The 15,513-nt window shown below is 40.0% G+C and overlaps 1 protein-coding gene across 2 annotated transcripts in view; it reads left to right on the forward strand.

Moving 5' to 3' along the window:
- The window catches only part of VSNL1 (visinin like 1), an 87,528-nt gene that overhangs the window by 24,749 nt on the left and 47,266 nt on the right, over window positions 1-15,513 (forward strand). For both annotated transcript variants that reach the window (XM_054629874.2, XM_054629875.2), the window contains exon 2: window positions 14,996-15,162. In XM_054629874.2, coding sequence (XP_054485849.1) covers window positions 15,001-15,162 — 162 coding nt within the window. In that variant the 5' untranslated portion in view covers window positions 14,996-15,000. The remainder of the gene's footprint in view (window positions 1-14,995; window positions 15,163-15,513) is intronic.

Raw genomic sequence — 15,513 nt, forward strand, 5'->3', positions numbered from 1 at the left:
GCCCTAAATTAGGAAAAAACATCCTGTCCCCTAAGAATTAGAATTATATATCATGCTTTCCAATATTCATAGCCTACAATAATGTCTTTTTCTTGCTTGTTTTTCTGAAATAGTTTCCTCAGTGGGTCTTTATCTACCAAAGGTGGACAGTGAATCAGAACAAAATTATATTTTCCTAGACAATTTAATGGAACTGTGGGCTGCTATTTTAGATTTGCAATTTTGAGACCTTTGGAAAGATTTCTGAGTCAGCTTGTCTGTGCTTAGCAACCTCCATCAAGTGCTTTATCCTCATGGTTGTTAAACTGAAGGAATTCAGACAACAGTTTTTGTGAATTTCATAATAATTTAAGGGTTTATATAGCTTTATTTGTTTTCCTCCATATTTTTATCTGCTTTACCATTGCTTTTTTTCCGTTTTGTTGAATGTATTTCTATGGCCTGTCTCAGAGCTGTTCCTTTGTAGCAGCTTTCCATGTGCTTTGCTGAAGGAGTTCTGCATGCACTGATATCAACCCAAATCAAAAAGGTTGCTTACTTTTTATGTCATCACCAAAAATATAACTGCTGAACTCTGTGTCCTAGAAAAACAAGCATTTTAGAAAGTGGTCTGAAAAGCAGGCATGTCTTTAAACTAAAAAAGCCCAAAACACAACAAACCTGTTGTCCTTTGCAGGATGAGGCACAGAAGCTGGATGAAAATGGATGATGTGGTACTACAAATGTGTGGTGTGTTGTATTGGTCTCATTTGTTTTCTCTTCTTTCTTTGGTATAGATTTTATTATTCTTGGCCATGGTAAATGCTACTGGAATTTAGACTGTATCTCTCTCTGTTTTTTTTCATTTTGTATACCTTTTCTTATTTCACAAACTAAAAAAAAACAGGTTTGCACACACATGGATTCAGCTGAGCAATTTATCAGTTTTATTAGCACAGCAATAGTAGCCAGTTTTTATATAAATTTATTCCAGTAGAGCTCTCATTGAAAAACAGTTGGAAGAAATTGTTCCAATTACTTTTAATGTATGAAATTATGAAATTGTGCTGTCCTTTAGCACAAGAGGCTTTCTCTCTCTCCCTCCCTGTCTCCCTCTGGCATCTTTTAGCAGAAAGACCATATGCTATGATTTGTATTTGGGACCCATGGAATGTTGTATGTTTTACCATGCTGTCTTGCAGAACTATTATACTGTATAAATGAAGTCAAAACCAGAAGAAATAGCTAACAGCTTTCAAATGCTTCATGGCTGAGATTTACTAGGTTGTATTTGTAATTAGTCTTTAGTTATGAAGGACATACACGAGGCTCAGGGCCTTGCCATTAAGGTCATTAAATAATAATGAGGTTCCTGTACTGGGGACATAGAGTCTCCTCTGAGACAGCCAGCATTCCTTTTGCTTTGTCCTTTTGCTCATTTTGCAGTTTCTATCAATATTAATGTCAGAGTGCATTCTTTTTTCCTCTTAATGTATAACCTTGCTAGTAGTTCTATCACCTGTAAAAATACTTTCATTTTTCCAGGAAGAAGGGTTTATGAGGCTCATCTATATTATCTATGAGTGATTTCAAAGTGTTACTAATAGGTGTTAATTAACACATATTAATTGTTAATTAACAATGAGGAAACACCAACTAATAGTTATATGCATTATTGCTTTTTGATGCTGGGTTTGCCAATAGATTCAGTCTGCATTAAAGCCATATTAAAATTTGAATCAGTTTTGTGCTCTATGACAGAAATTGGATTGGCTGCTCTAGAATGTCCTAGAGGAGGAAGCACAGTTGTCAGTGAATACTTCTAAATTCAGACCTGGTGGGACTAGTTCAGTTTCACACATTCCCAGCTTTGACCTTTTTGCTCCAATATCCATTAAGGATAGTAGTCAAGGTTGAAAAATGAGATCAGCTGTGATTTGGACCTCTTGTGCATTATTCTCTGAAATAGCAGAGGGGACTTGGTGGTGCTGGTTGGACTCGATGTTCCTAAAAATCTTTTCCAACGTGAACAATTCCGTGGTTCTGTGGTTGGATCCACGCGGGCACCGAGAGCAGGTGAGTTGGCAGCTCTGCTTTGGGCACTGCTGGCACAGCAGCTGGCTGCACGTGCCCTCTTTGCTGGTTGGGAGTGTGCCTGCTGGAGTGGGCAGCAGGGCTCACAGCTTGATGTCTAGCACAGCATTGCACAGCAGTGTCAGTGTGTTAAGTGGCATCAGAAACACCTTATTTCCCTCCCAGCTCTCAGATGCTGCCTGCATAGCATAAATGGGGATTAAGGGAAGGCAAACATTTTTCATAAACTCCAGAGGGAGAGCCTTTAGATGGAATCTTGATGAATCAATTTCAGTGAGCAAGGTTTCTCCACAATGACTTTTCTCTGCTATGGAAACAGGGCACTGCAGCATTTAACTGTTAAGTTCAAGCTGGTGTTGGGGGTTGGTCTCTGCCCAGGTAACAATGACAGGGTGAGAGGAAATGGCCTCAACTTGCATTAGGAGAAGTTTAGATTGGATATGAAGAAAAATTTCTTCGCTCAAAGGGGGGTCAGACATAGGAATAGGCTGCCCAGGGAAGTAGTGGTGTCACCATTCCTGTAAGTGTTCTAAAGGCACACGGATGTGCCACCTGGGGATATGGTTTAGTGGTGAGCACAGTGGTGCTGGGGTAAAGGTTGGAATTGATCTTAGATGTTTCTTCCAAGCTAAAGATTCTATGATTCTAAGTTAGGTGTCCCTTCCTTTCTGGAGGGAAAGATCTCATTTGGCTGGTGCATCTGCTTAAGTGGAGGTGTCTAGTGCTACCTGAAAGGACCTAAGGTGTCTGAGACATCCACCCTGTGTCTCAGCAGCTGAGTTGACTGGAGTGGCTGAAGTCATACCAGTGGATACTTCTTAGGGCATCTCATCCTTGTTAACAACCTGTCAGCTTAGAGCTAGATTGAAGTAACTGAAATGTTGTTTCAAATGAGCTATCCCACCACTCTAAGTAAAATTTTTACATTTATTCCAAACCATAATATCGAAAGTGATGAAAAAAACATGCATTTCATAGCAGTGCAAAGAAAGAATTTTTATTTGAAAGTTCTACCTTAGGGAAAGCATTTTCAATTTTTCTTCTGGCTTTCTGTCATAGTCAAGGCTACTTCTGATTGTTTTAGATACCTTTTCCCTGTCCAAGCTGTGTACACGATTCATCTGTTCACTCATTTGTATGAGTAACATTTTTGATCAACCCTGTGTCCAACTCAAAGGTGTAAAGCCATTGATTTCATTCTGCAGAATTATGATTCATCTTCTCAGTAATATATTTCCTCTGCATTTAATCAGGCTCCATCTGAAGCAGTCACAAGGGACAGTTCTGGAGATTCATTTGTAATGAGTTTGGGGGGAGCATTGCGTCAATGGATCACTAGCCACAATGATACAAACACTTTATTTTGAATTTGAAAGGTTTTTAGTAAAATAAAAAGCTGTAATCTGCTTTTCTGCTAACCACTCCTGTTAACATCAGCTGTAACACAGCCACGTGGTTTTTAGTAATGTAGAGTTTAGACCATAGGTCAAAATGATCTGTTGAAATCCGCTCATGTACAGCAGTCATAGGTGTGCAAAAGCCAGCTAACACCAGGGTCTGGGGTGCTCCTTTTCATGCAGAAATTGAATGGAAATGAAGGTTTGAAGTGTGTCTGTATGTGTTAGCTTATATTTATTTCAGTTATCACAACACTATTTATAGACCATGTACTGATATCACTGCTCAGTTTTACTACACCCTTTGCGAATCACAGTTGTCATCGCAGGACACAGGAGCATGAACTAGATGAAAGAGATCCTGTCACTTCTGTGTGAGTTGGGAACAGAGAGGAACCAGTGTGAGCACTGATCTGTTATTCCCAGCAGACTGGAGGAGGGCCATACAGAGCTCACCATACCTGCTTCCCCCTGAGAATCCAGTGCAGTAAGACAGGGCCTTGCACCACTGGACACGGCTGCTAAAGGGACTCTGTTGGGTAAAGAGGGAGGTGGATATTAGAGATGAGTTGGAGGGAGAAATTAATATAGCATTTAGATGGTCAGAGTGAAATTTGTTGCAAAAGAATATTGTATTTAATAATAATAAAAAAGATTTTTCTTAGAGGCCAGTACTTTACTTGGTTAAGAACTATATTGAGGAAAAAGCAGGAAATGACAAGGGCATAATGAAACAATCCTGAACAATTTGATCTCTGCAGTTCAGCTATTTAAAACTATTTTGTTTTGTGGGGGCCTGGAAAAGAGCGGAAGAGAGTTTTTCCACTGCTATGAGGGACATAAATAGCATTGTGGGAAGGATTGCATTTGGTACACCAGCATGTTGTACTTGTAATGGCATTAATCACACCTGAATGTGTTGTGATGCATAGGAATAGCAATGGACTTTGGCAAATGTATGTTTTTCCTAGTGAGATCAGGAGCAGCATTAGGTTATCCACTGCCAATGAGCAAGGTGGGACTTTTCTTGCGTCACTTTAAGCATTTAGAAATCCAGTTTCAGATCCAAGAAGATTTAGAGGGCTGCCTCTACAAGTGGCAGAAGGAAAGAGATGCTTGCTGATTCATTCTGTCTTAAAATACACACACATCTATTCATCCTGCCTCTTTCACATGTCTTTTCTGCACGGGGTGAATCACTGAAATTTCTGGCCCTCTCCATTGACTGCAGAGAGACCAAAGACAACTGACTTTTTAAACAGCAAAGATTTGATTAATCCACCTTTGCAGGAGTCAGGGCAGTTATTGTGATGAGGAATATGGATATAAGAGAAGACTGAAGCGTGTACTATCAAGACAATGACTTATGAGTCAGAGTTCTAAAAAGGCACCTGATGGAGTCAAACTCAAATTAAAATGAGGCTGGAAGGTGAACAGTAAAAGTACTTCTTGGTAAGCATATCACCTTAGGGAATTTGGTTTTGCATATATCAAACAGAAGAGTAAAATGACATTTCAAACTAACAATAAAACAAACTGATAGCAAATAAAACATCCTGTAATTTAAGAGAGAAAGCACATGTTAACTTTTTAAATAGCATTATTTTATTTTTTAATAGCATTGTTACAGATGAATATTTGTTTACAGACAAATGAAAACTAAGAAAAAAAGATTGTGCATATATGTAAATGAAGTTAAGGCAGTGGCTAAAGTCTAAAAAACCGTATCCCCAAGTGTGAACCTTCAATAATCTTTATCTCAAAGAAAAGCAGCATTTTAATTGATGCTAGAATTGACACTAGTCCCTACAAATTGATAAAAAAAATCTGTGTCTCGGGCTGAGGAAATGTTGATACACTTTGGCATAACAAAAGAAAATAATTGTTTACAGTCTACACAAATGTAGACTGGTTCCAGAACACTGAAATATGCTCAGGGAAGCTATAATGTTCAGGCATGCCCTGTCAATCTTCCCCCAGAAAAAAGATGTTTACAGCAACTATCCCAGAAAAGGTTCAGTACTGAATATTGGACAGATCTCTGACATACCTAAAATTGTATAAAACACTCTTTGAAATGCAAGGCTCAGCAAGTGACCTTTATGTAATGCTGCTGTGTAATTTTCTCCTGTGGCCACTTTGAAGTTGTAAGGTCCAGGAGGTTACAGATTTCTCATCTCATGAGGGAAAGGCTATTGGAAACCATATTCTAGAATAAAACCTCAGAGAAAGCAGTCGAAAACTCTTATATTTCATATGAGGTACAAAACAAATTTGTCACAGCAAAGCTCTGATGTTGGAGCATTGTGGATAATTAGGTGATTGCAATGCTGTTCATCACATGAATTATTAGAGAAAGGTAAATGTTCTGCAGGCATTTTAAGATTATTATTTACAAGGACAGAATTTCCTGGACAACAGTCCAGTGAAGAAAATACTCATTCCGTTGCTGAAAAATCAGTATTCCTCCTCAAATCATACCTCTTTGTTAATTACTATCACCACTGTCTACAGACACTGGACCAATAGCAAAATGAAACTATGGCAACAGATTTACTCAAGTATGTGTCTGACACTCAACATTAACAAGCTGATTGTTCTTGTCAGAAATTAATCACTAAATTCTGTAGAACATATAAATCACTAAATTTTATTGAAATACTGGAAAAAAGGGGACTTGGAAGAAAATAAACCAGAAACAAACAAGTCTTTGATGTATCAAAGCCAATAATGGAGGTAAGGGGGAAGCAAAAATTTTCTTAAGGACAACTGAACATTCAGAGCCTAAGCTTCCTCCAGAAAGGTGGACACTCCTCCATGTGGTCTAAAAGAGCCTGAGAGGAAGAACAAGCCAAAGAGGGATATTGCCCCTGTCTTTCCAAGTTTAAAACTAACTGGTAGAGCCTGGAAACTCTTCTGAGCACTTGTGTCTCATTGGACAACGCAAGTAAGTTACACTTTGTCCTGTCATCTCTGTCTACTTGTAAAGGAGGAAAGCCAACTATGGCTTTTTGTAAGCAATTTCCCAATCCAAATGAGAAAAGGGGGCAGAAATGAGACCCTGCCATGTTGTTCAGACCATTGTCTGCAGGTTTGTTTCTACCCAAGCTGTTGGTTTCAGCCTCGGGCTGTGCATAGAGCCCTACTGTGATTCACAGGGCTGCATCAACAGTGGAGCTACTTGACAGTCTGGAATGGCCCTTGATTCTCATGTTGAAAATGTAGAGAACACCTTTTTGCTTTATTCCACAATTAACAGAAAACAAATGGTTTTAATGAAATAAGTTCATTGTTAGCTTTCTAGTCACCTAGAGAGAAAAACCCTACATATCAGTCATTGTTAAGTTAGAGCATCCCCCTGTACAGGTTTTACCCTTTCAAATGCTTTCTTTATTGCTTGAATCTAATTGAATATCCATCTCATTTCAAATAAAATTTAAAAATATATCTCTCTTCTTTTGCTTAGACCTCTTTTCTGCATTCATTATTCAATTTGGTTGGATAATTGCATTCCTTAATGCCATTACTCTCTATTTTCCCCCATTTATTTTACAGAGAGAGCTTGCAGGCCTGAATCTGATATTTGGTAAAGCCAGTAAAGTAATCTGAAATCACTGGATTTATTCCAATTTTTGATGTAGTGCCACATAAATTGGAACCTAGCCTATTTTTTCATCCATAGTTTGAGGTTTCTGTTATCAGTAAATCATGACTGCTTCTAATTTCAGTATGGTGTTACACAAACACAGAATCACAGAATGGGTCAGGTTGGAAGGGACTGCAGTGGATCATGTGGTCCTGCTCAAGCAGGGTCATCCCAGAGCTCATGGCACAGGATTGTGTCCAGATGGTTCTTGAATATCTCCAGTGGGGGAGACTCCACAGCCTCTGGGCAATCTGTTCCAGGGCTTGGTCACCTGCACAATAAAGAAGTTATTCCTCATACACACATACATTTCAATTCTTATTTTTTGATCATGGCAAGTTAAAAACTTAAAATAGAGCCCTAAGTTTTGTATGCAGAAAGGAGCTATTAGTTCAGGGTCAGTTTTGTTTCTGGGTAAAGGGAAAACCATGGTCCTGATGTCACTATGGCCAATATAACAACATGAAAGGCTATAAATTATAAATCTACCTATACCTGTGAATCAATTTTCTCCCACAACAGCTACTGAAAGGATATCTGCAGTTCTTGAATCTCAGAACTGTGGAGGTTGGCAGGGACTTCTGAAGACTGCTCAGCCCCAGTTAGCAGGGTCAGCTAGAGCAGGGCCATTGCTTTGCATTGCCCAGCCCCATTTGGCTGTCACTGTGCTGGGTACCTTCTGCCCTGGTACCTCTGCCAGTGTCTGCCATGCTGCTCCCTGCCTGCCTTTTCTGTCCTGACAGCAAACACCTGCCGCTGGATTGCTTTCATCTTCCACTCCTACAGGTTGTTGCAGCCCTTCTTTCTCGTGAGGAAAGTGCAGGTGTGGAGCTGCTCTGGGTTTGGATCCAGGGGTTCTGAGAAAAGACTAGGAAGATGGGACTGAGCTGAGTGAGGCAGTTCTTGTCCTGTGGGAACTTGGAAAGCTGCAGATGCCATCACATCATGAAGTAAAGGCCAATTCCAGGAGAGATAGTGAAAGGAGAAGGTCCCTTCTAGGCTGACTGACCCCTTTTTCAGAAGGCTTAATCACTGTGTAGGACTTCTATTGTGTCAGAATCTTAAGAGCTGATATGATGCCACAGTGCCAGAACCTCCTTTAAAATACCTTCATCTTTTGCATGTGTTGGGAGAAAAAAGGGCTTTACTGAGTGGTTAGGAGAAGGCTCAGCATCATCCCTGTTACATGAAAGCTGACTTAGAAATTGTGTCAACAACTGATGTGAAGAGGTGCTTCACTATCTGCTTAGGGAAAATATCACTGTATAACAATTTAGGACGGAAGGAGCTTAAAGATCACCTAGTTCCAGCCCCTCTGCCATGGGCAAGGAACCTTCCCTAGAACAGGGAACAGGTTGCCTATAGCTCCATACAACCTGGCTTTGAACACTTTCAGGGATGGAACATCTACAATTTCTCTGAACAACTGGTTCCAGTGCCTCACCACCTTTACTGTAAAATATGTCTTCCTTATATCCAGGGTAAATCTACCTTCTTTCAGTTGAAAACCAATGTCCCTTGTCATGTCATTGCAGCTCCTAGTAAAGAGTCTCTCTCCATGGGGATGGCAAAATTCCTCTTATTTTCCAAACATGTCATTCCTTGGATACTTATTTCCATGGGACTTTGGGTATGAGGCCGTTGTTTATTTTGTGTGTGAAAGACAGACTTTAGCTTCAAATTTCTTCTTCTGTGAAATAATAAATGTATTTGAAGGAATGAGGCATCTGTGTGGCTTGATAGCTTTTCTATCTATCCTTCATGCTGGCATTAGTAGAGAAAAGGCAGTATCTGACACAGCCTGAAGAGAAAGGAACAATGCTGGGAGCTGTTAGGAGTTATCAGCACAAGGCTGGAAATTCGATAAACAGTCTGCTTAAAAATCATGGGGAAATTATTCTGCTACTGTAGATTATAGACATAGGTCTTTGCTTTCCCCAGCATTAATTGTTTGGGGTTTTGTTTCCCCCTGTATATGTGTGTATGTTGGAGTCTAAACACTGGTGTGCTGTTTCTAGATTTACCTTGGGTGAAAGACTGCAAAGGCACCCACCACTCCTGCTTGCTCAGTGCCTGGATTTCACATGTCGTGCCCAGGAGTCAGCACGTTCCTGTGGGAGCTCGTGGGCTGGGAGTGGGCACAGGGGTGGGGATGAACCACAGTTTTCCTTCCAGCCTAATGAGTGCCTGCCAGCACAGCTGAGCTGGCAAAGTGAGTGTTGTCATTTGCCTCTGGCATAGTCCACACGACTCATTCCCACTTCCCAAAGCCAGGGAAGAGCAAGAAAAACATGCACCATACAAGGGAATTCATTTAATGCACAGACCTCACGAGGCTGCAGAGGTATTGGTTGACTAGCAGCTGCCTAACTCCTGCAGAATTACTGGGAAAGTGAGCATGGGAACACAGGCACATGTCAAAGCAGCCAGAGTACATGGGAATAAGTTGAGGTAGCCTAAACCACTTTGGTGCTTTTGCCCAGGGTTATGAGGTGAATCTTTCTGCACTCCTGGAATCAGTGTGGGGAGGAAGGTGGCTTGAGTCACCAGTACCTCTTCTCCAAAGGTTGCCTTGGAAGAGCACTTTTTCTCTCAGCTACCCATGTGGGAATTGAGTGAAATTAAGCAGCTACTGTGGATATCAAAAATAGGTGGTGTGACTGACCCATTTATGTGTGAAACACATTCCCTGTGTTTCACAGAATGACAGAATCATCAGGATTGGAGAGGGCTTCCAAAAATGCTCAAGTCCAAACCCCTGCTCAAACATGGTCAACTATAGATGATTGCTCCAGGTGGGTTTTAAATATCATTTAAATAATATCATCCATCAAGGATGGAAACTCCACAACCTTTCTGGGTAATATGTTTCGGTGTTGGATCACCTGCTCTGTAAAGAAATGTTCTCTTACATCAAGAGAGGATTTCCTGAACTTGAATTTGTGCCCATTGGCCCTTGTCTCACTGGGCACCACTGAGAGGAGGCTGGCTCTGCTGTCTTTGTTCCCCTCATTGGGTATTTAGACCACACTGGTAAGACCCCCTGAGCCTTCTCTACTGGAGGCTGAACAGCCCCAGCCCTCTCAGAGTTCCTTCCTATAACCAGTGCTCATCACCTTTGTGGCCCTTTGCTGGACTCCAGTAAGTCCATGTCTGCCCAGTGTAGGGAACCCAGCACTGGACACAGCAACCTGGGGAGTGGTGGGAGCTGTTTCAAGTGCTGGGCAGAGGGGAAGAATCACCTCCCTCAAGCTGGTGGCAACACTTTTCCTAAAGCAGCTTGGAAAGAGAATGGGTTATGTAACTATGTCTAAGGAAAGCAAGCAAAACAACACAGAGCTGGGTTATAGGGACATTGTTGGGCATTGTTGGTGCTGTCTTCTCAGTGGAATTTGGGTTCTTTTTCAGCACAAATAGGAGATCTCAGGCAGCACACAGTTCACCCTCCCTTAGGAACAGACAGAGTTCATTTGTTTGCTCTTGGTCCCTTTGAACACTGAGCAGATGCCAAGGAGGCCGAAGGGGAATGAGAGGAGGTGAAAGAAGACTGGGAATGGAGCTGTGTAAGCAACAGCTGAGGGGTCTTTTGAGATCATTAAAAAGCAAACAAGATTCTATAAGTCATGTTTTGTTATTCAAATTATTTTTTTTTTTTATTTCTTAGGTGTGCGGTTTAAATTTTGTTTTGTGAAACTGTGCTCACACTGATAGTTTACTGCTGGCAAGCCAAATGGGAGAGGCAGACCTGATAAACCTGTGCAGGACCTGCTGTGAAATATTCTAGGGAAAAAGCCTTGCCAGGAGGTCTGGATGATGATGGAGTGGAGAGCTTTTGAAACAACATGAGCATGTGTGGGACACGATAGCATTGCAGGAAATACATCACACAAACAATACTGGGCCTCAGAGCTGGAGGAGCTGTCTGGTGTGAGCCTCCTGAGGTCCAGCAAGGCAAAGAGCAGGCAGATCCATCCTCATACTGCCCCACCTGCTGCTGGCACAGCCTGGGCTGCCTTAGGTTGGGGATTGGCTGTTTAACAAAATTCCATCTTTAAAATCTGACTTTTCTATGAGCCTGTGGAAGCAGCAATTAAGGTGTTACTTAATTAAATACTGGAGTAGCCTACCAAGTCTTTCTGAAAAGCAATTTTCTCTGGATGGCTGACGGCCTTTTCAAGTGTTTCAGAAAAGTGATATGTTTTAAAACTCAACCTTCATTGCTTTTGCTACCTGTAGCACAAAAGTAGAGTTTTAGTGCTTTTCTTGATCTCTAATTTGGATTGTGTTGTCCTTGCTAGTGTTAATAAACATTCTCCTGCCAGAGTAATCTCACTGGGAACACACCTGACATTGTATCCATGCTATGTGGCACCCACATACCTGGTTCCTTGGTTATCAGGAATCTCTCCCCCACATGAAGGCTTTATTTTTTTTTCCTTTTTTGATTTTCTGCCAGAAAACACAACTGATTATGAATAGCAGTGCTTGGATTGTCACATTGCATGGTTGGAAATATGACACTTAGAAACAAATTTATAGTTGAAAATTATAAAATTTACTAAACAAAAAAATGCTTGCAGACTGATCTTTCCTACTCTTAAAATCTTAGTGACAGTGCAGCTGCTCTCACCTGTCTTTTCCTAAGGCATATTTGTAGATTTTCACAAGGAAAAAGCTTGTTTGGGAAACTGTGATTGTAAGTTAATTAAAAATAGTTTTCATTTTGGAAAACTAAATGTGTTGGCAGTAGCATACTCATTGCTAATGGGTGATTGTACTTTTTCAATAATAATAAGAGATTCAATGAAGCTTTAGAAGATGTTAGGATATGATTAACTAGATAATCTACATATTTGAGTTTTATTCCCAAATAAGATGGATCTCCCAGAGCCAGAAGTCTGAGTTTATATTTGATAATTATATAAGACTCTTGAGCTTTCTTGCAGATTGTAATTCAATTTCTCTAAGAAAAGAGCTTTAAAACATGAAGAAAGAATGAGTGCTTCTAATTCCAGGAAAGCATTGTGACCAGCTAGGTCAGTTTGCTTACTCTGTCCCAAACAGAGCCCAGCAGATTATTCACCATAATAATGCTGGAGCAGCAAATAAGAATGCAGAACCCAGAAATCACAAATTATACCTTTCTCAAATACTGGTTTGGTTCTGTGGAAAAAATAGTTTCTGAGAGTGTTTATCTGAGAGTGTTTCCTTTACTAGGAGATATTCTGTGGTGAGGTAACATCAGAAATCACTGAAAGATGTTTGGCACTTACTGGACAACCTGTGACAGACAGGCAGCTGCCCAAATTAGGGACCTGGATCACTGAGGCAAAAGCTGGTGGCTTGTTTATCTGACTCTGATGATAGGTTATGTGTGGATATGTGTGTCTATTCATGTATTTTACACACATGCAGGCCCATGTGTGTTATGTGGATTATGTTCACATCACTGAAACCAACAAAGGCAACTTTGGCAGATGTGGCTGAGATTCACCGCATCTGTTCTGTTTCATCTCTCTGTAGTGCCAGGCCCAAGGGCTGTAAAGCTAACATGGATCAAAAAGCTGCTATAACAGAAAAGTGGTCAGTCAAAACCACCTGATTTTTGCCCATTGAGGATGCTTTTTTCATCCATAAATATTGTTAAGTTAAATACTTACGGGGATATGAATCCTGATGAAGAATGGTTTTTTGAATGGCTTTTTGGATCTACCTATGATAGTTACTATAACTGCTGAGTATTTTTAGGGATTTTCTGGATCCTAAGCAAAGCACCTTATGACTTCAAAAGGTAGCAGTGTAGAGGGATACAGTATGGGTAAAGGAAGATGCTATAGAATGTAATCTTACCCCCTAAAGAGTTGCAGCTGAACCAATTACTAAAGATTAGGAGCAGGCCTGATGTTAACAGGCCACACCTGAAGCCAATAAGAAGAGTGTTATAAAAGAGTGGATTGGTGGGAACTAGATTCAGTTGGCTGCTGTGAGGATAAGGAAGAGTCAATGCTAGAGGAGTTGCCTGTAAGAAAAATCAAGGAGGTATGAAACTCTAGCAATATGGAACTTTTGCAGTGTAATGACAATAGAACTCTTGCAATATATATGACAACATAGCAGCATGTAAATAAAAAAGAAAAAGAGGAAGAAAACACAGCCCATAAAGAATAAAACAAATTTTAAAAAGTCACTGTTTCTTGTAAAACCTATCTGAGTGGGAGCTAGAGAAATAACTGCATTAGTATACTTTAATCTCCGTGGGATTTAAATTCAGAATGTGCCAAACTGGGTCATGGTCATACATGAGAAAATGGGGACTTCAGAGATAAGGCTGGGGCAGTTGCTCTAAATACCATAAACTGCAAACCCATTATTTAGTCAAAATAGCTGATTTCTGGACATCTGCACAGTTTTACCTGTGACAATTAACTGGAAGATTGAAAACTCTCACATATTTGTGCTAAGTTTACCGAAATCTGTGAACAGGAGCTTGGCAGAGCCTCAAAGTGAGTTTAGAGCATGGAGTAGGTTCAGACCAGGGAGGCCCTTGGCCAGAAGGGAGAGGGGCTATGAGGTGTTTTAGGAGCAGACCTGGTGCTGCTGGCACTGGGGCACCAGGGGACATGTTCACCACACACAGAGACCAGGAGGAATTATTAACTTTGCACCTGCTCAAGGAATGTTCCCATAAAGGAAATTATATAAATACATTGATTTGTTGGAGCAGAACAATGTTTGTCCTTTTGAGGAGAAAGAAAATGCTTTGAAATAGGGGAAGATCCCAAAAGCCATAGATTAAAATTGGGAATGGGTGGTGATATGGACTAGAAATCAATGCATTCAGTGTGGTGCAGTCATTAGACACAGATGCTAAACTGGAGATAAAAATGGAAATGCAAAGCTGGGCTCTGGAAAGAAATTATTCATTGCTTTGCAGTTCTCTACAGGACAAGTTAAGTGTTGTCTATCATCTGATTAAAAAGAAACTGAAAGATATCTGTCATGAAAAAACTTTGGCAAAATGGGAAAATGTTAAAGATGAAGTTTTCTATAAAGTTCTCTCAAAGGACATCTTTGGTCAAATGTCAGAGAACCTGAAAGTATCTCAAAGGGCCAACATGAGTAGTACTGAAATTGCTGCATTTATCTATACATACATGCGAAGTTTGTATTTCTGTTTAATATTTTAAATATATACAAAATGTATATAACAGATGCAGTGAATATCTTCAGAGTTAATGATCATGAAATGTAAACAGTCTGTTTATTGATTATGCATTAAATATATAAATACACATCTATTTATACATATGTGTATGTACAAATGCATATGAATTAAATTTATTTTTACAGTTTGCTTTTGTCATTGTTTGAGACCAAGTTTGTGGACTCTTGCATTGTTTCCTCCCAGTGGAATACCTAATACTGTATGTTACAAGCCTGTCTGTCTACAGCCTTGGACATGTGAGAGGTAGCTGCTACTGTAGCCGTCATATCAGAAGATATTTTCAAGACAAAGATAAGAAGGAATTCTGTGGACAGCCCTGAATCTGTGATTTTTTTCTAGTTACATTCAAAGAAAAAAAAGTAATCATTTTCAATCTTACTGTAAAGAAAAGCTGTAAATGCCTAATTTTAGGCAAATGAGAGTAATCTGTCTCTAGGCCTTAAGATTCCTGAATGAAAGAAGAACATTTCCTTTTTCACTATTTTCAGCCTCCAATAATCAAGCATAACTTAGGTTCATGTTCACTAGCAAATCTGTGAAGTTATGTTTTCCTGAAAGCAGCAGTGAATACAAAACAATTGTTCAAGTTATGTGGCTATTTCCAGTTTAAAATGTTCACATTTGGCTAATTGTATTCATGTATTTCTTCCTAAGGCAAAATGGGGAAACAAAATAGTAAGCTGGCCCCTGAGGTGATGGAGGATCTGGTGAAGAGCACGGAGTTCAATGAACACGAGCTAAAACAGTGGTACAAAGGATTTCTAAAGGACTGTCCAAGTGGTAGACTGAACCTTGAGGAGTTTCAGCAGCTCTACGTAAAAGTAAGTTATTTACTAAGTTATTTGTTAACTTAAAAGTAAGTTGTTTGACTGTAGAAAGTTATGAAGCAATGTAAAACAAACATATGGTCCAGAGCTGCTGGTCATTTAGACTGAGGAATAACTTTGCTTGGAGAAGCAATGGTGAAGATGAGACAATGAGTGGGAAGTGTTACCCTCTTCACACCAGTGATTTGTGTAACTATAGTGACAGGAACCAAAGTTTAGGAAAAAAAGCTGTGATTTATTCACAAGAAATAGATTACATTCTCTGTGCTCTGAAATTCATGACGTGCATTTCAAGTTTTAAAGGTGATGTTGTTCACCTTCAAAGGATGGCCATGGTCATCAATA

Source organism: Agelaius phoeniceus, chromosome 3 (genome assembly GCF_051311805.1).
Source record: "Agelaius phoeniceus isolate bAgePho1 chromosome 3, bAgePho1.hap1, whole genome shotgun sequence".
Lineage (NCBI taxonomy): Eukaryota > Metazoa > Chordata > Aves > Passeriformes > Icteridae > Agelaius > Agelaius phoeniceus.